Genomic DNA, 27,272 nt, shown 5'->3' with positions numbered 1-27,272 from the left:
GTCAGTTGAGTTCACAAGCAAAATGTAGTCGTAAAGAGACATCATCATATACTTACATACAAAAAACTAAAAAAACGTACGAGATAAAACTCTACTTACCATGCTGGATTTCGCTACTCAAGTAAATTTAGGACCTACAGTTGGTAGATGAATTGACAAATTCGTCATGCCGTTTTCTTCTTCGTGGTTGGCGTGATAACCGCTTAAGCGATTCTGCTGGGTTTCACAAAGTGCGCCATCGTTACTTTCTCATGCTAACAGCCGTCAGTTGGACACACCAAGTCAAGCCAAGTCCGTCTCCACCTGATCTTTCCAACACAGGCTTTCCACAGAACTTCCTCTTTTTCTGCTACCACCAGCTGGTACCGCATCGAATACTTCCAGAGCCAGAACGTTTGCATCCGTTCGAAGGGCCCTTTGACTCTTACCCTTTGATTAAGTCACACGTCGGCGAGTCACCCTGTCTAAAACCTCGTTTGGTATCAAACGGTTCAGAGAGGTCCTTCCCAATTCTGACGGCGCTGCTGGTATTAAGCAACATCCTCTTGAATAGCCGTATTAATTTTGCGGGTATACCAAATTCTGCACCGCTTACATATATGAAGCAACTCCTTTTCGTACTGTTAAATGCAGCTTGAAAATAGACAAAAAGGTGGAGTGTCTCGATTCTCGTTTAATGTTTTTTTTCATTACTTGGTGTATTGTGAATATCTGGTCGGTTCCGGTTTTTTCCTGGTCTAAAGCCATAGTGATAAGGTCCAATCAGTTGGTTGATGGTGGCCTTCAGCCTTTCACACTATAGGCTCGCTAGGACCTTATAGGCGATATTTAGAGGAATAATCCCACGGTAATTGGCACAGGTAGCTGGAACAGGATTGGGCAATGTACACTTAAATCGGTAGCCATGCATTCATCCGTCCATATTTTACCTAGGGGCTGATCCATGCACCTTACCAGATCCTCGTCGCCATGTTGCATCTAGCATCTTAAGCTGCGGTATCGCTGTTCTCCCCTCGTCATGGTCGGGCAGTGGAACCACAGTTCCGTCGTCAACGCTTCTGTCTGTATTTAACAGGTTTGAGAAGTGTTCCCTCCATTATTCAAGCACGCTCTGTATATCAATCACCAGACCGCCGTCTTTGTTTTTACAGAAAGTCGCCCCGGTCTTGAAACCTTCTGTAAGCCGCCGAACTTTGTGCAAGGTGCAATACTCTGTTTTCCTTGTCCCATCCATCCCATCCCTAGAATGGCAGTGATATCAGCTTTTGCACTTACGATAGCATCAACCAGCCGCGCAGAGGCAGCTTCCTCATTGAGGCCCTGGACATTCCAGGTGCATGCTGCCAAATCATAAGCCTTAGTGCATTAGCAGGGGTTGGTTTTTCACTGGAGAAAGATTTTTTACGTGGCGGGTCCCAAACCCTGCGCTCAACCAAAAATTCTGGGTTGCTTCGCCTTCTCATATTGACAAAACAAAATTTTCCAATTCAGGTTTTGTCAAGCTTAGACAAGTAGAAAAAAATTGCATAAAATGCAAAAAATTTATTGTGGTTTAATAACTAAAACTAAAAATAATGAGGCTCAAAATCCATGTTCGAGCTATACTGCCATGAACTTTTTTACTCAAAATACTTCAGTCGCCGAAACAAGATAAAGAAAACATTTGACCAGCCCTAATCTTGTATCTTTAGTATGCCCATTGGCCGACTCTTCGACCTACAAAACCTTTTGTGCTCTGCGTGACCCGCCCTAATGAAAATATATAACTTCCAAGACTTGTTGCAGAAATTTCATATTGACGACAAATATGTAAGTGTCATGAAAAAATGAATTATGTCGCATTTATTTGAACTGAATGACAAACGTGTTCGAAAAAATATAATTTATCTTTTCGCTTTTAATTGAAGACTACAAAACTATAGAAAATATAGCCGAAAACTGTTAAGAAAAGCGAATTTGGCATACAAATGTTACCGATCGCCCAAAATGATTGCTTTCTCAATATGAGCCAAGATTATCTGATTTGCACGACAATACATAAAGCGCGGCAACTGGGCTTTTTCACTGGCGAGACATTTGTACGCATCACACTGGACAAAGCGCACAGAACGACCAAGTCTTATGCGCGCTCTGAAAATCCATACTACAACGAGGTAAGACATCTGTATCTCAACTGATTAACAAGCAACTTGAATTAAAGTTGAATGTCCCCGTGCTGCTATTTAGTATTTCGTCTTTGAGCTACGTTGCACGCTAACTGAACTGTTGCGTTTAACGGTCTTGTATGAGGTACGAAAACGGAATGCATGCAAAAAAACCTTGACCCATGGCGAACTGCTCATTGATCTTCAGAGCGTTTGGAATCAACCGAATCGTTGTTACTTCAAAAAATGGGGTCGTCTTGAGGCCTCTATTGCGGACATGTCCAATATCACGCCAGGCGTATGCAAAGGTTATCTACAGATTGATTTGGCAATTGTCTCACAGAACTCGGATCCCAACACTGTGCTGAGACCACACGAAGACGCAATGTTGGAGTTGAATAAATGGCAGATAAATCAGGACTATGATAATATCGAGAGGTATTTCTTATGTGCAAACCATAAATGACAAATATCTTTACCTATGCCATTTTTCCAGAAATATGCTACAAAATGCGGACAACATGATGCAGTGCAATATCCGTTATACTGTCACGCTCTATAAGGCAGTGCTGACCAAGAAGAGCGACTATCTCATACAAGTATCCTTTGCTGGCAACCATGTACTTGTGACACCGTCCAATTCACCAACGACCTTTCATTTCTAAAGTTTAGATTCCATCCTTTCAAGGGCAAGACAAATGTTTGCAAAGCCACAGCTCAACCGGTGTGGAATCATTCGGTGTGCTTCTCATGGACGTTCCCATCACTATCGCAGACCTTTGTTGTACAGATTTTATCACATGAGCACCTACAATGGAAGACTGTCGCAGACTATGAGATCCATTTCGATGAGATTGCATTCAAAGGTTTCTGGTTCAAAAAAGATTAATATTTTATTATTATTTAGAGCAAAGACAAAATAAACTAATTTCATTTTGCTACAGATAAACCGGCTTTGGGCCCTACATACGTGCATTTCTACGATATGTCCAAACCACTGCAATACCTTGGACGACTTTTAGTGGAGGTCAGCTCGGAGTGTCTACCCACTGGTCCGGCGCGTGATCTCTTAACAAAGCCCGTTGCACCGTTAGAAGAGCAACGTTGGTGGCAGGAAGAGACATTCCTAGTGGAGTTTCTACCACTGCAAGGCGACTTTATACATGGAAATTTTAGTAACTGCCGAATATCTATGAGGCTCGCAGGTACTACAAAAGGTTTTACTTTTGACATTCCAGTTCGATAAATGCGGCAAGCGATAAAAAATCGGTTACCAAATTTGAAACAACAAGCTACCGATGACCTAAGGAATTGTGGGGTTATGCCTCAAGCCCTAATTACATTATACAGGGTGACATAATTATATTAAATACAATTGATTTATGCTCGCCGTGTCAGAAAGTGGCTTACTCGTTGTAGTCTGGAGTAGTATAGCAGAATTATTTGTCTTAGCGCAGTAAATGCAGGCATATTTTTAAATCATATCGGATAGTTCCTGTTCTTAACATTCTGCGCCATTTCAATACATTTAAGCTTACATTGATAGTTATTTTATCAGCAGCATAAACCTCTTTTTTGGCTACACATTAATCTGGGCTGGTCCGTTAGCTATGACACCAATAATTATTATTGTAACAGCGAAAAATAGTATTTAGCTAGAGATAAATCCGGATTTGCGCGAAAGCGAAGCATCTTACTTATTCAATATTTGGGGCTCAATTCCTCGCCCAACTAATACAAAAATATCGGTCCATAAAATGTAGGCACACGTAGCACTTAAGGTGAATTTGGTGACCAATCGGAGAGTACGTAACCTCAGCATCTGTATGAAACTGTAAAAATGTATTTGGGCCTAATTAAACCAAAAAACATTCTAAAACTTCACAACACTTATAGACTAAAATACAAGGAAAGATGCAAAAGTTACAGCAAGTACCTCTTTTATGACTATTACATTGCTGAGATCCTTCATAAAGTTCAATATCTTGCACAGACATTCAAAATAGGCCTTTATAGTAGACTTCACTTCTTCACTATCAATACGAGGGGTGCCTTTTATATCTCGGGATTAGAGAACAAAAACAAATTTTAATCAAGGAAAATCACTTTATTGTTTTTCAAAATATTCTCCATGAAGATCTATATACTTTTGCATGTGTTTGAACCAATTGTCGAAGCACTTTTGCCACTCTGAATGAGGTACCTCCAAAACATGCATTCTGAATGCCGCAACCGCTTCTTCAGGTGTCGAAAAAAGTTGACCTCTCAGTTTGTTTTTTACGTACGGGAATAAAAAGAAGTCATTCGGTGCCAAATCAGGACTATACGGCGGATGACCCATTAATTCGATGTTTTGGGTGCTCAAAAATGCAGTTGTTTGAGTCGATGTGTGAGAGCTCGCATTGTCCTGGTGAAGAGTGATCCGTCTTTGGCGATTGGTTTTCCTAATTTCTTGGAAGACAACTGGCAAACAAATTGTTGTGTACCACTCTGAATTTACTGTTCTGCGTTGTTCTAGTGGTACGGTTGCGACATGTCCAGTTTTTCTGAAAAAACAGGCGACCATTTGCTTGGAAGTGCTTCCTGCGCGAACAACTTTTGTTGGATTTGGCTCATCTTGAAACACCCATACAGTCGACTGCTGCTTACTTTCGGGCTCATACGCGTAAATCCATGATTCATCACCTGTCACGATGTCATAGACGTGTTTCGAAGCCCTGCGATCGTATTTTTTGAGCATTTCCTTCGACCAATCGACACGAGCCTGATTTTGAGCGATTGACAAATTGTGTGGGATCCAACGCGAATAAATTTTTTTGACAGTCAAATGTTTATGCAATATTGAATGTAAGCTGGTCCCACTAATGTCTAAGATTGTCTCAATCTCGCGATAGGTCACATGACGATCTTGCAATATCAGTTCGCGCACAGCATCAATGGTTTTCGGAACAACAACTGATTTTGGACGACCTTTACGAAGTTGTTTAGTGCAGCTCTGGTTATGTGACTGTTTTGCACCGGCACAGTATATGTATTTTCCTATAAGCCAAGTATATTGTCATGACAGCCGTTTCTTTATAACCAATTAATAATATATCTTCTATATCCTAGAAAACAGTAGTCCCAATCTTTCCAGCCAATTGTCGCCCCAGAGCTTCTTCGGCGGTGCTGAAGCTTTTGCATGCTAATACATAGACCCTTTCTTCTACTCAGCTTCACAGAGGTTTTGTTTTATTAGTATTTTCATTGCAACTAGTATACCATTACATATTATATATGTATATACTAACGAGCAATTTTTGTGGAGTTTTGTTGCAACAAATAATTTATGTTAATCTTCAGAAAAATACAAATAGTTTAAATCTAGAGGTTTTTTACGTTTGAGCCTTCGTTTCCATTTTGTAGTAATATCGTTAAGAATCAAGGCTTCATTGTTCACATGCTTGCTTAGTCTCTCTGCGTGCGACTTTGCAAATTTCTTTATGGTTGCCGTAACTGAATAAATATTGAGGTCACGCTCTAGATCTTGCGTCCTAATATACCATGGAGCACAAACTGCATGCTTCACAGAGGTGAGCCCAGGTTTTGTCTCCTAAACGAATCCAATTATACAGATTTAAAAACTCGCATGAACACTCGACACCCTATTGTGTCTGAAGTGAAGTGTGGGAATGTACTCATCATACGCTGGTCTTACACATACCCAGATGATCAGGAAGGATATTAGCAATGCTTGTAGATGCTACTCTAACTCTTTCCACTCATGATTTGTCTTTCAAATGTGCATCTATCGCAACAATTTATTCGACCTTTGAGAACTTCGTATCGGCTGGAATGAGCTCTGATAGTTTTCAATTTACGCTCTATTTTTCTAATGCATACTATGATACATATATATAAGTAATTATTATGCCAGGGCAAACATCTCTAGCAAATCGATGGCATTTCTTAATCACATCACTAAACGATCTTTTCTTCCCGACTGATTTGTTCATTCGGCGAGACCTCAAAGGTTATTGAACCGATTTAAATGTATTGAACCGATTTCGAGTTCTAATAACTGAAAATAAAAATTTACTTACTTTTACTAATCACTTTATTACGTGACCTTCTTTATCTATATTCGCCCCTCAGCCTTAATATAAACTAAAGATAAAAACAATTTCAGTTAGCGCTTCAGTCGGCTGTAGCTCGGCGTAGATCTGGTCACATGACGACCCGACTCGAGAATTTATATAATTCTGTCAACATTTTGGATCGTCCTTCAGCGTCCATATTACCACAACAGAATTATTGGGTTTGCAACTAAGTAATTCGGATTTTTTTAGAAAATCAAATACAATTTTTTCAACTTTATTCTGGAATGTATTGATCAATGACCTTTTGCCAACATTCAGGCAGCATCTAATCCCACGTTCATAAAACTTCTGGTTTTTATTAGCAAGAAAATGATTCAGGTACGATTTGATATCATCATCATTATTGAAAATTTTAACATTCAAGGAGTTTTGTAAAGATCGAAACAAATAATAATCAGATGGTGCAAGGTCAGGACTATATGGTGGATGTGGCAAAACATCCCAACCAACCTCCAATAATGTGGCCTTGGTCAATTCGGGCCGCTTTTCTTTAATTGCATTGTTTAATTTCGTTAGTTGTTCAATGTAGGCATCAGAATAGATCGTTCGGTTGGGTGGTAAGAGTTCAAAGTAGACAATTCCTTTGTAATACCAAACTGATAACAAAACCTTCTTTTGACGAATATCAGCTTTTGATGTTGTTTGTGTTGGTTTACCTGGCGTTTTTCACGATCTTTTCCACTTGAGTTACCGGTCGTTTTAAAAACGGATCGTTTTCATTACGTTTCTTCAGCAAATCGCAGCTGTTAATGCGTTGCGCTAAATGCGTTACTTTCAGTTCGCGAGGAACCCATGTATCGAGTTTTTGAACATAGCCAAGTTGTTGTTTTAAGTGATTTCCAATGCTTGCATGTGATACATGAAGCTTCTCTGCAATCTCACGTGTTGTACTGTGACGATCCGAATCGATTATTGCTTTGATTAGGCGGTCATTAACTTCAACTGGACGACCAGACGTTTTTCATCTTTGAGTGAAAAATCACCAGAACGAAATTTGACAAACCAATTTTGACACTGCAGTTCTTTTAAGGCTTCGTCACCATAAACAGCACATAACTTTTTATGGTGCGGTTTTTACGATGCGATTTTCCCTTTGCGGAAATAAAAAAGCAAAATATGACGAAACTGTTCCTTTTGATTTTCCATTTTTCAACGAACGCCAAACGAAAACTACGCAATCGACCAAAATTTTTTTTTTATTGATTGACAGCTGAATTGCCAACAATCAAATAACAAAATGTGTTTTACATTTGTACTACGTCTGCAAATCTAAAAATTCAACTAAAGCCATTGATGAGTGAAATCCGCAATTACTTAGTTGCCAACCCAATACTTTTAGCACTGCTTTGCTATTGCATTCGATACTGCATTGGATCCATAAGTAGCACAAAGCTTTTTGGTCACCAGAATTTTCTCCTATATGCTTCCAATTTGGAATTATGTAGCACAGAACTATTAAAGAACTCTTTGGAGCACAATCGATATCACCATATAACACATGGGCCCGAGCCTAACAGAGAAAACACGTTTTTTTTTGTTCAAAATTAGCTTTATTCAGTAACGTAATTTCCATCAAAAACAACGCAATCATTTCAGCGCCGCTCTAACATTTCAATACCACTTTTTAAAAACGATTTATCTTTTGCCTTAAAATATACCTCAGTTTCAGAGACAAACTCTTCAGTCGAGCGAAATTTCTTCCCTGCGAACAGTTTCTTTTGGAGCTGTGAGCCAAATCTGGCGAATACGGAGGATGTGGCAGCAATTCAAAGTTCAATTCATTGTTTTTATTGACTTGTGACACGGTGCGTTGTTTTGAAAGTGAGTAAACCCGTCACCCACATGGAACAGAGCTTTCTAATAGTCCAATGCTCATGCAATATAAAGCCAACACATTCTATTGATATCTTAACAATATCAACTAACTTACGCAACTTCACTTTTCGATTATTCAAAACGATTTTGTGGATTTTTTGATGCTTTTTAGGAGGTATAACCGCCTCATTTGGACTTCCACAGCGTTGTACACTATCGGTGTCTCTACCACCATTTTTGAAGTTAGCAAACCATCGTTTTATTGTTGTTTCCGATGGAGCGCAGTCTCTATAACACTTTTCAAGCCATTGCTTCGCTTGAATGATATTTTTTCACATCCAATAGCAGTGGACAATTTAAACACGAAATTCTTTTTGATCCATTGTTTTGAAAATAACAAAATTAGCATCACTCTTAGCACAATAACTCACGAATTAATGAATGAAATATCATAAAAGTTTAACTGCTGTCTTTTGAAGGTTAGTAGTAACTGAAAAAGAGGTGAATGTAATAAAACTAGTGCCATTGCCATTGTTAGGCCCGGATGTTCTCTTAGTAAGACCGGCATTACCTCTTAAATTGATCATGAGATTGTTGACGGAGAATAAGGAATCTCTCCCCTCTTCCGTAGAGGTCTAGACAGATTTAAGTTCTTTGACATTTGTCGCTTACAGCATTGTTAGAAACTTCAAACTTATCTTGGAAATAAACGCTTTGCTTTAGAGAATTCCTCCAACTATGTGGAATGCTATCTGAAAAGCTATCCAGGTAAAATGACCAGCGCTGGCACCAACTTAAAGTATTTTCGACAAGAAGCGGCTTACAAAGCGGCTTACTTAAGAATCACAATGCCCGATAATCGGTATAAATTCGATAGTGATTATTATATGCAAGAATTCTTGGATTTAATAGTTAAGTATATGAAGTTCCATCTACTCACTTCAAGCTTCATGTAGGTTCATTTTCATTTCATTTCAATTGTGCCCAACTTAGGAATCGGAACTGAAAACATTCAAACTTTTTCAAATCAAATACATCAACCAATTCGTACTCCAAGCCAAATGTTTGAAGGCCATTATAATGAATTTGCAAAATAAATTGAAGGAGGGTGTCGACGAAAAAAGGCTAGAATACGCAGGTTTCAAAGACACCACCATGTGGGATACCAATCGCTTAGTCTACGTAAATGCTTTTTTCGTAAGTTCATAACTCAAAAACATTCACTTCACCTATGTTAAGACTTCTCTTACCCCTCATGCAGGAAAGATTTCCTGAAAATCTGCGGGCGATGCGTCAAAAGCTAAAGACTGCGCCCCCCATGTTAATAGAAAGCATCATCGTGGAAGTTGTAGATCAAATGGTTTTACATTCGAACGAACTAAAGAGCCTTTTGGCCACAACGCGCTTACAGGATGAATGGCCCACCCTCTTGATTATGATCACTGTATCGGGAAATCGTGATATTGCGGTTTGCCGACTCAATGCGAAATACTTTTTAAATGCACCAAAGGACAAAACAGCCAGCCCGAATAGTTTATGTTGGCGCATGCGGAATTTCATATTCAAGGTCATATCACAAAACTACCACAGCACGCAATGGTGAAATTAAATCTAGCTCCACTTTCCCTTTATCTTTAGGATATTCAATGTCAGCACAGCTGCATCAATTGTGGCTGCAATGTCGGCATTATACAAGGCACACTTGGCATCGTGGTCGATAGCGAACGTACCGAATACGTGGCCACCATCACCAACGATTGGAAACAGACCGAACTCTACTATTGGACACCCATTGTACACTACACCGTTTACAAATGCCGAATATTTATACATCAAGCAAAAGTGCGTCCAGGCAGCGATACAAATGGGCTTTGTGATGGCTATCTACGCGTTATCTTTGGTTCGCAGTGGGCGCAAACATCCACAGAAGAGGCCACGCTCTCACCAATATGGAATTGTGTGATATGCTTTGACATGATTGTGATGCCCGGCATCATGCAATGGTACTTCAAACATCCTCCACTTATATCTGTGGAGCTGTACGATCGAGATCGTGTAACGGCCAATGACTACGTTGGTTGTGGTACTGTACAGGTATCAGTGATTAGTACGAAAGATGCGGATGATAGCGCACGCGAAGAGCCTGAAAATAAGCTCAAGCTAAACAAAATGGTGAAGACGAGAATCGCCATGAAGAAATTTCATAAACTCAAAGTGTTGTCTCCACCACCACTCAGCTGGGTGCCGATTGCTCAGGATGGCAGTGTAAGAGCGGAGGTGTTGATGTCTGCAGAGCTCGTGGAGATACAACAAGAAATTGAGCAAATGGAAATAATGGAACCGACCATCACAAATGGTATACCGACGAGTATAAAACCAATTATGAAAAACTTTGTGTGAGTACTGGAAGTAGGTCCACTGTTAAAAGTGCGTATTTACATTGCTTATTTATACAGGTTAGAGGTGGTTTTCATTGGTTTTAGAAATTATACAAAGACCACTTTTGGTGGCAGACATCGGATAAAAGTCATGATGGGTGATCTGGTGCTAACGAGTGGACTTTCATCGACGCGCTTGAAGAATAGCATTAACTTTTTAGTAATATTTGCTTCTGGAGTAGTGGTAAGTTTTAGTTAACTGGCTTGGGATCTTGCGACAATACGATACAAGAAATCTGTACACACGAAGTGTGTTGGTTAAATATGTAGACTGACGCTGTAGAACAATTTATTTTGATTTCGTATATATGTATTTAATATCACCTCCAATATATTAACCCCATCCTCTATACCTGCCGTGCTTCATGGAAATCTTCCCTAGCCCAAAGCAGTAAAGCAAATCTTCTTCTTACATCCCTTTCAGAATGCATGCCATGTTCCCTTCGCTCTCTCATAGCTTCACCTATTTCAAATGGCAGATTCTATCTATAGAAAACAAACAGAAGTCGTATTTCGTCTAAAACAGCGTCAATCTCGTTATTTTGTAGTCCTCGGCAGAATTGATAAAACTGAGAAACGTTGGTTCATGCAAACGTTAAAAATGCCCCAAGTTTTCTACTACAATTTTACAGCTTTTAGTTCGACTTTGGGCATGGCAACGGCGACCAAAAATGATTACCAACACTAGTATAAATAGAGTTCAAGCAACCATTACTAGAGTCCCCTCCAATTCCATATTCAGTTAAAGGCCATAGCCTTACTGGTTTGTTGGTTTAAGTGGTGTTTCGTACGGAATCCAAGTAGCGTTTCTGCACCATTTTGTTCCCACATCCTCTTTACCAACCAAGGTTATTTACAGAATGACTATATCCAGTCTGTGCCGTTCAGGAACCTTATCAAATTGTTTCCATCTAAGCCAGATAGTTGTTCGAGACTCTCGAACAGCGATTTGCCCAGGGTTAATATTATGTTCCTCCATATGGCAGGGCATTCACAGAGGAAATGGAAGATTGTTTCCTTGTTTTCCGGTTGTTTACATCTGTGGCAGAGTGTGTTGTGAGGGATGTCCATTTTGGCTGCTTGTTTCCCGACAGACCAAAAGCCAGTTATGACTGCCGTCGTTTCATGTTTATTAATTTTGACGATTGTTTGACGTTGTAGGTTCTGCTAATATTGCATTTCTGGTCTATCCATCTACAATCCGCGGTTCAGAGGTAGGTCATAGCCGAGGGAATATAAAATAAAAAGGTTCGGGTTGTAGAGCTGTTCAGCCATTTCAACAGATGGTCCTAGGTTCAACACCTTTTGCGAAGCCTCGAAATGGTAGACGTAGATTTCTCTAAAGGCGTCGCGCTTCGTGAGAAAATAGCAAACCCCTGAGAGTACTTTTTCCGTAAAGAAGCTTCCCATAAATCGTCCATTTGCAAAGAACGCATATAACCAACTGAAGGAGAAAACTGGCTTAGGCACATTTCAAAAAAGTCGCAATGCATTTGAGCATGAGTATTTGAATGATGCACTACATTTGAGTATTAATGTGGCAATCAGTCACAAAATAATGTAAGGTATTGTAAGGATAGATGAGAAAGGAGGTACTCTGCAATCTAAACGTTCTTTTGTATCACGAACGAACTCCTCTATACCCCTTTAAACTTTCTAAAGGTTATCAAACAGTTCTTTGTTACCCATTTTCTACCATTATTAAGGTCAGCTGTACATTACCTCAAGAGAATCAATTTAGATCTAGCGAAATTCCGACATTCACAGGCGTAGTCGGCGCTTAAAAAAGTCTTTTTTGTGCCCAAATGGCTCTTGTAGCTTTACTTGTTTAGTTTATTGGCGATACCTTTTTGTGCACAAGGAATTTATTTTCAGAGCCTTCCTGAGCAACTCGAATATTGGCCAGCAATCATTGCTACAGATGTATCCGTTTCGTCGAAGGGTGCCGAAACGACATTGGGTGCCGTTTTGATACCTGATTCAAAACGTTTTCTGCAATCAGATAAATCAGTAAAATGTATACCGACAATGCCTGGCGACGAAGCTTCAACGATGCTGCAAATAGCTGATAGGGAGGACAATGAAACTGAACCACTGCTAAATAAGAGCAAACTAACGCTATTCCAGCGCACTATTGGTGTCTTCAAAAAATCTAAAGATCCTGCAAGATTACCACCAATCGAAAATATTGATCACTTACAAGCAATCGATGAAACTCAATACAGTTGGTGGACAAAATATTATAACTCGATTTATTCATATCAGGTTAGTCAAATAATTTTTATTTTATGAAAATTAATTAACGCAATTTATTAATCCTCCATTCAGGAAACCGGTGATTTTTCTCATCTATACAAGCATAGCTTGGTCATTTATCCTAATGAGTTGGAGCGTCAAGCCGATCTCAGCTATTTACACGACTGGGCTGAACCTGTCAAATTGGTACATGGTGTAAAATATAAAAAGAACTCTATGCCAAAGGAAGAAACATATGCGACACTGAAATTGAATATTAAACTTGTGCCCTGCAAATGTGGCACCAATGACGGCGGTGATGGTATTATGTTACGTCCACTAGCAGCGGCTCTGAATCCACGTTATCAGGCCGAGCTGCACACACTTACCGACCTAACAAAGATTATTGTTCGCATCTATGTGGTGCAAGGTGTACAATTAAGGCCGCATGATAAGAACAGCAAGTCGGATGCTTACGTTAAATTGCAATTCGCTGGTAAGACTATAGCGAATCGGGCGCATTATGTGCCCAATGAGAGTAATCCGATATTTGGGAAGTGCTTTCAAATGGAAGGAGTGCTGCCAAGGTATGGATACACTTCTTAATTTATATAATTTCAAAATGGGGGATTCGCAAAAGAAACGTTAGTTGTATTAACTCGCCCAGAACTCTATTGTAAATATCTTCATAACAATGCTTTAGTTGTCGGTATGCGTCACTTTGCTGTTTTGTTTTTCCTTTTTTAACTCGAAAGAAAGTCATTAAATGTCATCGGAAGTTTAGGATCAATGAAAGCATCTTGTTCCAAGACAAGGAACGATCTTTCAAAACAACTCGCTTTGAACACTAAGACTTAGTGGCGTTACTCAGTGAAAATTCGTACCAAAAGCAAGAAGACTTGGCAGAATCATTAATATAACAAAAATTTCCAAGCACATGGGGGTAAAGGGACTCTTTAAAGTGACACCTAAGCGACACCTTCACATTTGTCAAGTAGACGGATGTAAAATTTTCACCATGGATAATTACATAATAAAAAGTGTTAAAATGATTGAAATTTTTCATGAAAATCAAATAATTAAAAATTGTCGACCATCAAGAATGGTCGATTTACATTCTTCATTTTGTTGGAGGAAATAATCATTCCGAAGAGTCAATAATTCAAAGCTTGTTGAAAAAATTTCCAGGAACTGGTTCTGTCGAGAATAGAAAAAGGACTGGCAGACCAAAAACTGGGCGTTCTGTTGAGAACATTGTTGCTGTGGCGCAAAGTGTTGCCGAATAACCTTCCACATCGATGTCTTGACGTTCTCAACAATACGACATTCATACGCCGATTAGCGGTTTTCACATAAGGGTTTGCATTTGCATCCTTACGAAATTCAATTAATACAAATTATCAACGCAGAAATTTCGTGAATTGGATCTTTGATCTTGATGCTGATCCGGGCAAAATCATCTTTAGTAAAGAAGCTCGTTTCACACTGAAAAGATTTGTCAACAAACAAAACTGCCACATCTGGGTAGAAGAAGATCTTCTAGTAATTTCGGAAAAAGCATTACATCCACTAAAATGAGCTGTTTGAGTGGCACCTTTTTCTTCGAAGATAAAAATGAAAGAGCTGTTAATGTCAATCGACATCGCTATAAACACCTGAAAATTTTCTATGGCGAGAGCTTAAAGGAATATACATAGACGATCTTTGCCTTCAACATCATGGGGCCACAAGTCACACAACGCGGAAAAATATTGCATTATTGCATCTAAATTTCCTCGCCGATTAATTTTACATAATGGTGACATATATGGCCAGATGATGCGACCGGACTCCATTAGTCTACCATACTTTTAAAGAAGTTTTTTGAAAATTAAAGTCTATGCGCATAAGCCAGCAACGATGCTAGAGCCGAAACACAACTTTCGGTTCGAGATCGTTGAGCTCAATGCGATAATGTTTGAGCGAGTCGTTGAAAATTTCATATGACAGCGTGTAGACATGCTCATTGTGGAAATTTAAATGATGCCATTTTTCACATATAATTGCTAATAGCCATATTTTGAGTAAAAATAGTGAAACGTAAGATTATCTTAATGTTTACATATTTTATTTTAAATCAATATCTATGCGCGTCTTTTGAAAGACCCTTTTATGAGTTTGCTTCTCCAATGCTGAATCCTGTGGTAGCTAGGGGCGAAAAATGGTTAGACTAAACTAGCTCTAGGCCAGGCTAACTCGATACAACGGCTTCGAGGCCGGTACAACAGCTTCGAGGCCGAATATGTATGGTTATGGTTGATGGAACCGGAAGCGAATGATGTTGGTATGAGCCCGTCAAATTTGGGAAACTTTCACTGGATAGTTTTACTGTCAACAAAATACATTCGTAACAGTGCGTATTTTTCAGCATAATAATGTTCGATCTTCTGTTGCCATATTGGCTGAACCCTATTTAAGAAACTGTGGAAGACTTATCACATCCGAAGTATACACCTGGCTTGGTTTCTTATAATTTTCGCCGGAGCAATCATTTCTCTGGAACCACTCCAATTTTTTTGATTCTCTCTTGGTCCCAAAAGGTGGCAGACAATTAAATAGTAGATTCTGAAGGGCACTATTTGTGCTAAGCCATTTGCCAAATTCTTGCAAAAAAATAAGAAAATCTTTCCTTTTCAAGTAGCCGATGCGATACATAAAAATGCAGTATTTTGGATAATTTCGTATTTTGGATTGATAGACTTACATTGATATATAGAAAAAAAAAGACATCTTATCAGGAACAAAGGCACTTCAGCTCGAGCAGCCATAGCAGATCGCACTATATTTTTTTACAAGATTGGTGGGTTTCTAAAGGGTATTAATGCATTTGTCAGCCATCTGACTAATAAATTTAGGACTAATTTTAGTTAGGAGTGCATTCAGAGTATTTGCAAGCGTCCATTATTTTTACTTCTCAATCCGACAATATTGCCTTAAACTACACAAATAATATACGAGTATGTGAATAAATTAAATTAATTTTTTCAAAATAGCCGAAAAATAATACCACTTATTTGTACTGTATATTACATACATATTGAGTTCTTCTTTTCTCTTGCAGTCAGTTGGAGTATGCAGCTCTATCTTTCAATAAAAATCTAAAATTCCTATGGCTGTTTTGTATGCTTTTCCATACGAGGAAGCGACCTTCGATGTTTCTGCGCCTTTTATAGCTACTAATGGTTGAACGCATATCGTATGCTTAAGGATTTGCTTTTGAAAGTAACGAAAGGTTTTATGCTGAGAGCTTTAAACAACCTCCCCTCAGCCTAAATAAGTATAGTATACCACGTGTACTCGTATCATTGCCAAAACCGGTTTGTGCGTGACTACCTGACGATAGCGCCCGCTGTGGGCACGAAACACCAAACTCATAGGAAAGGTTTTTTCTAATAGCGATCACCCCTCGGCAGGCATTGGTAAATTTCCGAAGGTGTTACTGCTACGAAAGAGCTCCTCCTATAAAACCATCTAACGTTCGGAGGTGGCGTAAAATTGTAGGTAACTCTATTTGTAGAACAACATTGAGTCGCACGCCGCAAATTAGAGGAGGAATCCCGCCAAACATACAACAAAGTGTGTAACCACCAGTTATGTATATGTAATATGAACCTTCAGTCTTGACCAGACCAATATTGAAATCAATTATAAATCTTTAAAAATTCTGAATCCGGCTACCAAAATATTTAAAACATTTATTGAGAAGTTTTGATCCTATTTTGGATATTCGAGCTGAGAATGTTGAAATACACTGTTAGCAAAACGGGTAAATTTCACATAATTAAGCCATTTGTCCTGAAATCTAGAATAGGCACTATTAACTTGGCTGATCTACATTGGCCACACTGCTACATAGTTCCTATAAGCAGTGCCAACAAGAGCTTTTATTGAGGTCTACATACTTTAGATTTCAAATCAAACTCATGCTACACTGTTTTGCGCGCTGTTTAGTATAGTACATTGCCTCTAAGGGGAATAACGTAACGTTATCAGTCCCGCAAAATATGAATGTGAATCGTTTTCGATTTCACTGATCTGTCCAACTAAATTCTAACGTAGGTCTAAGAGAGATAGATATCGGACACTTTGATGGCCAGCACAATGATAGGCCAACACTATGGCTCACTCTTTCCAACGGATTATTTTATGCTTCTTAGTTTTGGCCCCGCATTGCCATGCATTAAACGAATTGACCATTGCAGCTGTTACTGCCTTAATGGTAGCCTACCTAATAACGAAGATATTCATATGGGTTAAGAACAGTTTATTTGCCTGCTACTTAGCAGCTTTAATTAAAGTGTTAATCTTGAGAACTTTTATGTCGTGAGATCAATACTAGTATTTCAATAAATGTAACTTATTTTGACAAATCGATCAAGCGCTTTTAAATGTTCCCAAGGGAGACTACCAATCGAAATATCGACGACTAAGAATGACTTAAAAAAATTCAAAAAACATTTTTATTAAAATACCAGACATGAGTTTACGAAATATGAAAATCATAGAAATTATTTTGAGGATAAATTAAAAATAAAAAAATCCTCTAGAAGGCAGTCGTCCTAAAAAGGTCCGGAATTAACTTTATTTGCCAGTTAAATTTATAATAAATGTATTGTACATACACACATACTATACATATTTTAACTCCTTCTCTTTCCCTTATCTGCGTGATTGTGCTGCATTTTTCAAGAGATAATATGCTGGAAATCTCTGTTTTCGATCGCAACATGTTTGCTGATGATTATATCGGCTCCACTTTTATTGATTTGGAAGACCGTTGGCGTTCAAGGCATCGCGCTGCTGTTGGCATTCCTAAGGAATATTCGAAGTACAAAATTTTCAGTTTTTATTTTTAGTTTTAATAAAAAATGATATTTTGCAGGAGCGGATATAATAAATGGCGTAATATTGCCACACCATTTGAGATTCTGAACGAGCTTTGCTCCCAACATGATTTACCAGCACCACAGTTTCTTGGAAAGAGTATTGAAGTGGCCGGTTTGAAGTTTCAAGATGAAACGCGTATTGCGCTAGGTTTGTATAATATTTCCTAGTATTCTATGCAAATTATAACTTTACATGCAAGCTCATGGTATTCTGAAGGGAGGGATATTCATATTTAATTCGACAATGAAATTTAAATAGTTTATTATCCCTATGCAAAGAGTTTCAAAAGTTGTTTGATTAATACCCTATTGCTAAGTAATGGAGTAAGAGCTCACATGCCGGCTTCAATGTATGATTTTCATTAATATATATCCACCTGGTCTACTACAACGGAAGCGTTTGAGCCCTGATCAGCATACTTGTTTTTGGCGCCTTCTCCGATTTTTTATCTTGGGCGTAGTGATGCTGAAGAATTTATGGCACTTTCCCGTTTTGTACCTATAGTTTGAAAATCTGCAATACACAACTGGCCTCACCAAAAAAAACTGTCAAAGTGCAACCAGGCTGTATAAAAAATTAGTAAATAATCTAATCGAAGCAACCATTACTACTGAATGGTATGAAAGCCATAAAATGAAAACTAACTCGACTATTTCCATAACTGCCGAAATATGGACAAACAAAGCCAAGCGAGGTGTGAAGATGATCCCGTCAAGGGATGAAACTTCTCGACTTTACGACGAGTGTATTTTTACCCAGTCAAGTACTTGATTGAGACATGTTCAGTGGGGCGTAAGGAAACCCGGAGCCTCAGCGATGTTCTCGGAGAGAAAGGGAGCTCGAATAGCGCAAATCTGGGAATATGCTGAAACCCGGAACAGTCAATGAGGCGAGCAAACCAACATACAATGAAACTGAATCAATCAGGGATTATTGAGTATAATCTAACATAACGCTCCAGTTATTCTCTGATTTGGGGATGAGAGTGGACGCAAATAAAGTGGCCAATTTTTTGTAGGAAATACATTCTGTCAGAAAAGTATCGGGAATTGTTCAATAAAACGCAAAATAATGATTACTCCAGCGTTTGAAGAGATCTTCTTCAGCTCCTTCAGCGAATTTTCCTTAATGGCCTCTATCGACTCAAACTGGCGTCCGTGGCAATTTAGATTTTGGGAAAAGGAAAAAGGAGGCTAATCCGGTGAATACTGTAGTTGTTCGATGATATTTGTCGAGTTTTTGGTCAAAAAAGTGTTCACAATATGAGCCTTGTGTGACGGTGCGTTATCATGGTGCAAGATCCATGAGTTTTCTTTTTATAAATTGGGCCATTTCCAACGCACATTTGCTCTTAAACGTCGCATAACTACCAAATAATATTTTTATTAACCGTAAACTATTTGCACGAATTTCGAGTGCACAACATTATGATAATCAATGAAAACGAGTAGCATGACTTTCAATTTTGACCGACTGTGATGTGGTTTTTTCGGTTTCATCCGCCTGTTGACTAGTTTGCATGTCAAACTTATATACACACGTCTCTTCACTTGTTATGGTGCGCTGGATAAACGTTGGGTCCGAATTCACTTGCTCAAGCATATCTTCAACGGTCTGCTTCCGATGAATTTTTTTAAAGAAATTCAACTGTTTTGGAACGAGTCGAGCAGCCACGCGTCTCATGCCCAATCGATGATGTAAAATGTTGCGAATTCATTCGTGAGACACGCTTAGGTCACGAGCTACCTCCCTCAAACCAGCACCATTTCCCTGACTTTGTCGACTTTTTCATCCGTTGAAGACGGATGAAAATCTTCCACGACCTTCACGACTAGACCCGTGTTTTTAATAAAGCACACTCGCCATAGGCTTTCTGCGACATTTTCAACAATGTGCCGCACGAAATCCCGTTCAAAATACAAAATTAAAAACAAGTTCTTTGTTCGATATTTTTATCCATAGTGAAAATCGCAGAGCACACCTGCGGTTGACTGATATAATTAAATGCCAAAAACAAGCTAACTAACAGATCATGCTCAAACTCTGCGACACTATAGAGGACAGTTGTACCAACATTCCAGCAAAAAAAAATTTATACATATGGTTTTTAAATGAACAATTCGCGATATTTTTTGACAGAATGTAAAGCTGTAGAATTCGAACCAAAAACTAACTATAAGAATTATATCAAAAAATAAAACTCTAGCAAAAATGGGAAATTAACATTAATGCAAATGTAGACATATTTCTTCTATTTCATAGTCAGCTGGGTGTGCATCAATTTTGTATTGTTTGTACATTATCCAGGCCATCAAAACGCAACAAATGATAGCACAAAATTAAGTACGAAAAAATTTAAAAACTCACCGAAAATCTCAGAAAAATTTAAAATCTCAAGCAAGGGTAATTCAAATATTTTTTTACAAATCTGATATCAGAAAATTTTGAGTATACATAATATACGTAAGTGCCATCTTGATCAAAAACAGGAACAACCGCTAGGTGACGTTCTAAGTCAATGGATTTGGGTTCTGTTTTTATTGTGGTAGGTTGCCATATCTGTGATTAACATTCCTACCAAAATGTTGTCGGCATTGCTTGACATTTGTAAAATTTGCGCCGTCTTCAGTAAATCTACCTCTGCAAGTGGACTGTTTCGGAACTGATACTCTACAGAAAGCAGTCCTTTACGAGTGACAAGCAGGGGCAAGCAGGGGAGATGGTGAGTCCACTGCCTGCAAATGAATCATCAGAGAGCTGTCAGAGGACTAGAATATTTCTTCTGGTTTCCTTAAGGGCATTGTAGTTAATGATTTCAGTTCCCGCCAAGCTGCTACAAAGTTGGTCCCAAAAGACCTGAATTTGATGTAAAACAGAGACCGCGTTGATATCGCCAAACACATGATTTCCAAGGCTGATTCCGACCCAACATTCATCAAATTGCAAAGCATGACCACTGGAGACGAGACATGGGCTTATGAATACTACAACCAATCCACACGTCAGGCAAGTGAGTGGAGAGCCCCGAATGAACCAAGACTAAAAAGTCGTCGTTTTCAGTCAAAAAAGAAAGCTATGCTCACGGTTTTTATGGATTAAAACTAGACGAATTTTGGACAGAAGGTCAGAGAGTTAATAGGGACTTTTATTCAATTTTTACAATTTTTTTCTGTGTGATCGAGTCAAAAAACCTCTAATAGGAACGCGTTTTAACAGTCGAAAGGAAGTAATAGAAAAATTGAAGAAGGAGTTCCAGAAAATATAGTTCCAAAATGTTTCGAGAGCTGAATCAAACTCTGGCATGAGTGTGTGGCGGTTGACGTGAAGTACTTTGAAGGCGATAACATTACTTTAGTGGAATAAAATTGTATTTTGAATTTTCTGAACATATTAGGGAACTTTTTGATCAAGGTGGTACATTCTGGCATCCATATATTTTTTAAGTATCGGCCTTTTTGAACAGACCGTATTTTTCAGTGACTTCAGGTATACATACGTGTGTGAGAAGCCTCTCAAGAGATATTTGAATGAGCTAAATACATCGGGTTAAGTTTTTTGTTTTAAGTTAACATTTTCATAAATTTTGGAATTTTAGCTTGTTTTTTATAGATATAAAAGTAAGACGTGGTTTGGTGCATTTGGCGATTTTTGACTAATGAAAAAATTAATAAAAAAATATTTATTTGTTTGCCAAAAATCAATACCGAAGTTAATACTCACCCAGCCTATTCACTGGGTTTGGCCACTTGCCACTTTTTTCTGTTCCCAAAACTGAAAATACCCACGAAAATTTGTGAGCTAAAGATCGCATCGGCGGAAGAAATACGAAAAAGCGCAAATCAGAAGTGTTTTGGGGATTGAAAGAAGCTATTTATACTATAAACTATATATATTTAAATTACTAGGATTACTTGGAACATGGATTTCGAAGAATAAAGTAATATTTTCGAGGAAAATTAAAAGTTGCCTTTCTTCTGCACAAGCCTCGTATGCCATTTGATTGCAAAGCAAAAAGCGTTTCGTTTATCTATGACCTGCATTAATAATTTATTTTATTCCCTTAGACGAAGAATTGCAAGAACGGCTAAGTCTAACGGCGCTTCATCACTTCGATCAGCTACCCTCCTTTGGTTACAAACTAGTGCCGGAGCATGTCGAAACTCGAACTTTATACAGACGTGATTGCCCGGGTATAGAACAGGTCTGTAGAGAATTTTATTCTTCCTTAAAAATACTTGCAATTTGCATCATTTCAGGGTAAAATACAATTATGGGTTGAAATGTATGAAGGCAATCTAAATATACCGGCCCCTATCGATATTACCCCACACCCACCGCAATCGTACGAATTACGCGTCGTAGTCATTGGTTGCACCGACCTAACGTTGGATGAGCGAAATATATTTGGCAAAAAGATGAGCGACATTGTAGTGAAAGGGTAAGAGAGGATTTTATACTACGTAATACAAACAGTAGAGAAATAAGTTGGATCATTAAGTTGTTAATTAATATTCGATATTATTCGTTAATTAATACGCACATTTCATTTCACAAACTCCTAAAAAAAACATGCTTAACTGAACTGAAGCTGGTGCACCGACAGAGAGCAAATGCAAGCCACTGATATCCATTACCGCTCATTCGATGGAGCAGCAGCTTTTAATTGGCGCATGGTATTTCCCCTCAAGTATTCCTCCAATGAGGATATGGTGAGTTGTAGTGGTTTTTCTAATTATTTAAATTTCTTTTAGATTCTATTTTTTTTTTTTGTTTTTTAACTGTTGTTTTTAGCTGTAAACTTAGCAAATGCTCATTTGCTTAATGAGCTCTGCTATAAGTATTGATTTCAAGTGTTGCAGTATGAAAGGCAGTGCGCAAAGTGAAGTGTAGAATGCAATGAACTAAGAGTTTTTTCTTTGTTATTTGATATTTTTTTAGAAGAATTAAGCCTCAATTAATTGCATGATATTGTACGTAAATATCAGAATAAGAAATATCTAGAAAATTTGCTCTCGATTTTGAAGGAGGTTAACAGACTACGGAAACTTTCTACGAATTACAAGTTCTTCGCTTAAAAGTAGATAAAGATTTTTTTAATGGGATATGTAAATAGCGCACCTCAACATGGTAGTACTACTTCTGTATTATATACTTACACTTATACATATATGGACGCCTGCCTGTCTTTGACATACCTACACTGCGATATGGGTTTATTGACTTACTTTTAATGCGGTGAATTGTATTAATTTCGCCCTTTTCATTGGAATCATGCATTGCGTTTTTACTGCTCTTTATGAAAGTTGTGTCACTGCAAGTCAGTGTAAAAATAAATGAATGAATAAACATACATAACTACCTGTCGGAGCGAAAATATTGCAGAAACTGTTGGTAATGCCTGAAATAAACCAACAAAAAACAAACTAATATAATTTATGTGTTTTTTTTAACTTAACTTAACCGAAAATCTACCCAATTTTTTTCTTTCATATAATTCGAACTTATCACCAAATACGGTGATACAATCAAAAAGGTGGATCAATAAAATTACTAATATTGTGAATGCGTACTTGTACATCACGCCGAAATATTTAGTGTTCCTTTATATTGAAAATAATCGCCTAGTTGTGTTAGCTCAGCTAGTTTTTAGAATAAAATTCTGATGACAACGAAACTCATTTCCCACTTTCTGTTCACTTGCAAACAGTTTAAGTACAGTCTCGATGGAAGAGCTGATCGAAAGTAAGACGCGTCACAGCTAGATTCATAAGTGCACTCGCTTCGGATAAATCAAATCAACTTAGGTTTTATATTTCCAAAATGTCTCTCAAAAATTCTCTAAAATATGATTTTCATTTGGATTTTGATATTTATGTTATAATCGGGACTTTATTGAATGGTGACTTCTGTGACTCCAACCTCTAAGACGTTTTTCGCAAGAGTCCTCTCTGTAAAAATTAGCCTCTCACGAGAAGGCATAGTTCTAATCTATAATAATACTTTAATCACATTGTCATAGGTAACATTATTTAATAGAGTAGATGGTACCACAGTTCTATATGCAGTAATCCGTTTGGTGGTTAGTATTGGACAGAAGTTGATAGTTTTAAGAATATCATTCAAGGAGAATGTTTCGATAGTGATGGAGGGGTAGAAATATGTATTTTAGGTTGCTGCGTTAGCTTTTACATTTCTAGGTATGCTTATGTGGCTAGTTATCCATAGAAACTCTATTTTGTTGGGATATTTTATTAGTTTATCCCTGATTCGATAAACGATCAGATTACCACTAAGGATATTTTTTAGCGCCAGACAGACTGGCTAGCTGTCTGTACATATTTGGAATTTGCTTTTATTATTAATTGTATACTCTGACGCTGAAGGATAGCCAATGCCTTGGCAGAAAAATGGAGCTGTTCGGAGTCAGCCCCCCACTGTATATTAGGCTTCTATCATTCTCTACCACAGAAAAAGTTGTACTATGGTCAGTACTTGAACCATCGGTGAAAATCGTTACCCAACTCTTTAAGGACTGCGAATGAATTAGTTCCATAAAACGTTGTATAAAAACCACCGCATTTGTGTTAAGTTTACGGAGAGCATGAATGTCGGAAGTAATTGATGCAGGAAGGAGTTTCCAAAGACATTGACTACTGATTTTCGAGCAAGATGCCGGTAAAGAAATACCAAGATTGTTCCAGTTGTAGATGCACCGACGGATGACCGACCAAATTTTGAAAGACCAATAATGCCGAGAAGCTGTTATAAATGTGTTGAAAAGAAGTTTATTTGTGGTGGTGGAAAATTTGGCTATGCGTTTAAGAGCAGTTATTTGATATCTTTCAGTGATAGATGGAAGACCAACTTCAGCTAAAACACACTTGATAGGAGACGTTGGGAAGTCTGAATGATAAGGGGTATTGAGAAGGTTTAGATGCTGTTTGGCACACCAGCCGTAAACGAGAAGACAGAAATCGATTTTAGATAATACGATGGATCGAATAATGGTGATATGTGTTTTTTGATGTATACCATGGTGTTTTGATGACAAATATTCAGCCCAGTGAAGAGGTTATTTCTTAGTGTGGAACAGTTGAGTTTAAAAGTGTGATTATCATCAAAAATTACCCCAAGTATTTTAAGATTGGCTACGTTCTTTAATCGCGAATTGTTTACTGAGATTTTGTTATTTCCCAAGACGGAGACAATTCCTTGTTGCGAAGGAAAGGATAAAGGATACCGAGTTCTCTGACGTATTCGATGATGTGATGAAAGTGAATGAATGAAGGGAGCCAGGAAGGAGGTCTTCCTTAAAGCTTCCGTTGCCCCTCACGTCGATTATGTGTGAATGTTTTATTTTTGTTTTTGTTTTTGTATGTGTCTAGTCTCCCTTAAAACTGTCTTTATCTCTTAGCATGATGCGTCTGTACTGAATGCCGGAATGGCGAATAATGAAATAATGATTATTTTGTTGTTGTCCTTTTTTCGCTCCGAAATAATAATTATTTTTTGAGTTTTAAATTTTTTAATCAAATATAATGATAATTTTTTCAATGTTATTTCTACATTTTTTCTCTCAGAAACAAAACTAATTTTTTGAGTTAACTTTTTTTTGGCAGATCGCCTCGCCTCAACCTAACTAATATAAGATTAGTATATAAGTAGACATACATAACCAATCCGAAAGCCTAGCCGTGCTAGCGCTGCGTTAATTTTTAACATTTTTTTCACTATTGCGCACTTTCTCCATACAACGAATACCAGACATTTTTTTTCCGCACGCTTCTTGCTCGTATTGCATAATTTTTAACTTAATAACTATTCGCCCCCTAAATCTCTTGCACTCACTTCTCATATCTTTCGCTCTCCAACAGATGGTAATCAAAGTCAAAAGTAGCGTACTCAATGAATACGAAGTGAAACATCCACCTGTTTTATATTTTCAAGTCTGGGACAATGATTTCATCACGAGCAATGATTTTCTTGGCATGCTCGAGATTAATTTGTCAAACTTTCAAGAGCCCTGCACGAATCGTCGTTTCTGCACACTAACCAATGAGTTTGCCGGCATTAAGGTGCCCGAAACCCTAGCTCGCTTGCAAGGCATCCAACATCAGCGCCGCCCGACGGTGAATTTGTTTGCCAAGAAACGCATACGTGGCTGGTTTCCTTTGCAAGGTCACATCGATCGTGCGTCGAATGATAAACGGCTCAAGGAACAGATACGTACACGAACGGTAATGTGGAAATTTTAGCTTCAGTGTAAGTGCAAATATTCTTATAATCTTATAGGGTAAAATCGAGCTAGAACTGGAATTACTTACCGAGGCGGAAGCGGCTGCGAATCCAGTTGGAGTAGGTCGGAATCCTCCGTATGCCTTAGCGAATCCATCGTAAGCTTCCTATTGCCCTTATGTGTATGCTTATTTGACTTTAAATTATGCGTTCTCTTTACAGACGTCCCGAAACCTCCTTTAATCCATTTACCCATCCACTTAAGTCATTCCATAAAATCATACAACCCTTTTTTATCAAATGTCTTATTATAATTGGCTCTTGCGCTATTGTCATTTTGATTATTGTGCACTTCTTCTCCAATTTACCATTCAAATTTATCGGATTGCGTTGAATTCATTTCGAGTTAAAACTATCTGAAAGGAAGAATTGTTATGCAAATAAATTTTATGTTTTATGAGAGTTGAATTCAATAAGAAAATTATAATTTCATAACTGTTTGCCATTTTTAATTTAAATATTATGTATTTTAGACTTTACTATGTTAATAAAAGCAAATTAAGTTGGATGGTTGGGCGAGAAATCTATATTCGTACATGGTAGCATTGAAAGGGAAAATGGAATCATATATAAGGGCTAACAAGCAAACGATGGCTATTTACAGTTGTGCGAACTCCTTCGAGCTCATGATGAATTGCAGTGGCTAAAATTCAACCCTGGCATTTCCGCGATGTCTTAATATTTGTCTGGCCAAAGCAGGGTGGCTGATTCTACGCCTCGCAATGTTTTACATTTTTTCCGACCATGGGCTACTGCCTAAGTAAGCCATCCCTGTGTACTGCTGTGTATTTCACTACTCGTCTTCCGACTACTGACAGCAGCTACGTTACTCTGAACACTCCTCATCAGGGCTGGAGTCAAGCCTAACTCTGGTCCCGAAGTATGTTTTAATACAGGGTGGCTGATGAAATCCGCTACCAAAAAAAAATTGAATAACTTTTTTTTTTTTTAAGTTATCTGTTCCATTTTTGTTTTAATTTGCAGATTGATCTTTAAAATTTATTAAAATGGATAACTGGGACACGCAAACAAGAATTTGGATAGTCCGCCGCTATCACGCACTGGAGTCCGTAGTTTTGGTACAGAGAGTACAGGCGGATGTTTGGCGGCGATCCCCCGAGCAGATGGACCATAATGAGACTGGTGAATAATTTTGCTGAGCAAGGAACAGTCGCAAGAAGGCCTTATCATCGAAACCCACCAGTTCGGACGGAGGAAACGATCGCTGCTGTAGCTGCAGCTATACAAAGCAATCCAAGGGTTTCAACAAGAAGCTTATC

The 27,272-nt window shown here is 38.2% G+C and overlaps 1 protein-coding gene across 1 annotated transcript; it reads left to right on the top strand.

The window, feature by feature from the left end:
- Positions 1-1,926: 1,926 nt before the first annotated feature.
- LOC128861676 (otoferlin) lies at positions 1,927-26,368 on the top strand. Its single transcript, XM_054099980.1, has 20 exons — positions 1,927-2,153; positions 2,227-2,582; positions 2,641-2,743; positions 2,812-3,010; positions 3,089-3,349; positions 8,822-9,009; positions 9,092-9,295; positions 9,360-9,665; positions 9,737-10,494; positions 10,555-10,720; positions 12,412-12,801; positions 12,865-13,358; positions 17,501-17,638; positions 17,693-17,844; positions 21,762-21,898; positions 21,954-22,135; positions 22,286-22,406; positions 25,572-25,934; positions 25,990-26,090; positions 26,155-26,368. The coding sequence occupies exons 1-20, from the start codon at positions 1,968-1,970 to the stop codon at positions 26,324-26,326; spliced, it is 4,977 nt and encodes a 1,658-aa protein (XP_053955955.1). The 5' UTR covers positions 1,927-1,967; the 3' UTR covers positions 26,327-26,368.
- Positions 26,369-27,272: the final 904 nt, after the last annotated feature.

Source organism: Anastrepha ludens, chromosome 4 (genome assembly GCF_028408465.1).
Source record: "Anastrepha ludens isolate Willacy chromosome 4, idAnaLude1.1, whole genome shotgun sequence".
NCBI classification, from domain to species: domain Eukaryota; kingdom Metazoa; phylum Arthropoda; class Insecta; order Diptera; family Tephritidae; genus Anastrepha; species Anastrepha ludens.
The sequence above is the reverse complement of the archived record's forward strand: the minus strand, read 5'-3'. Positions and strand labels throughout refer to the sequence as shown.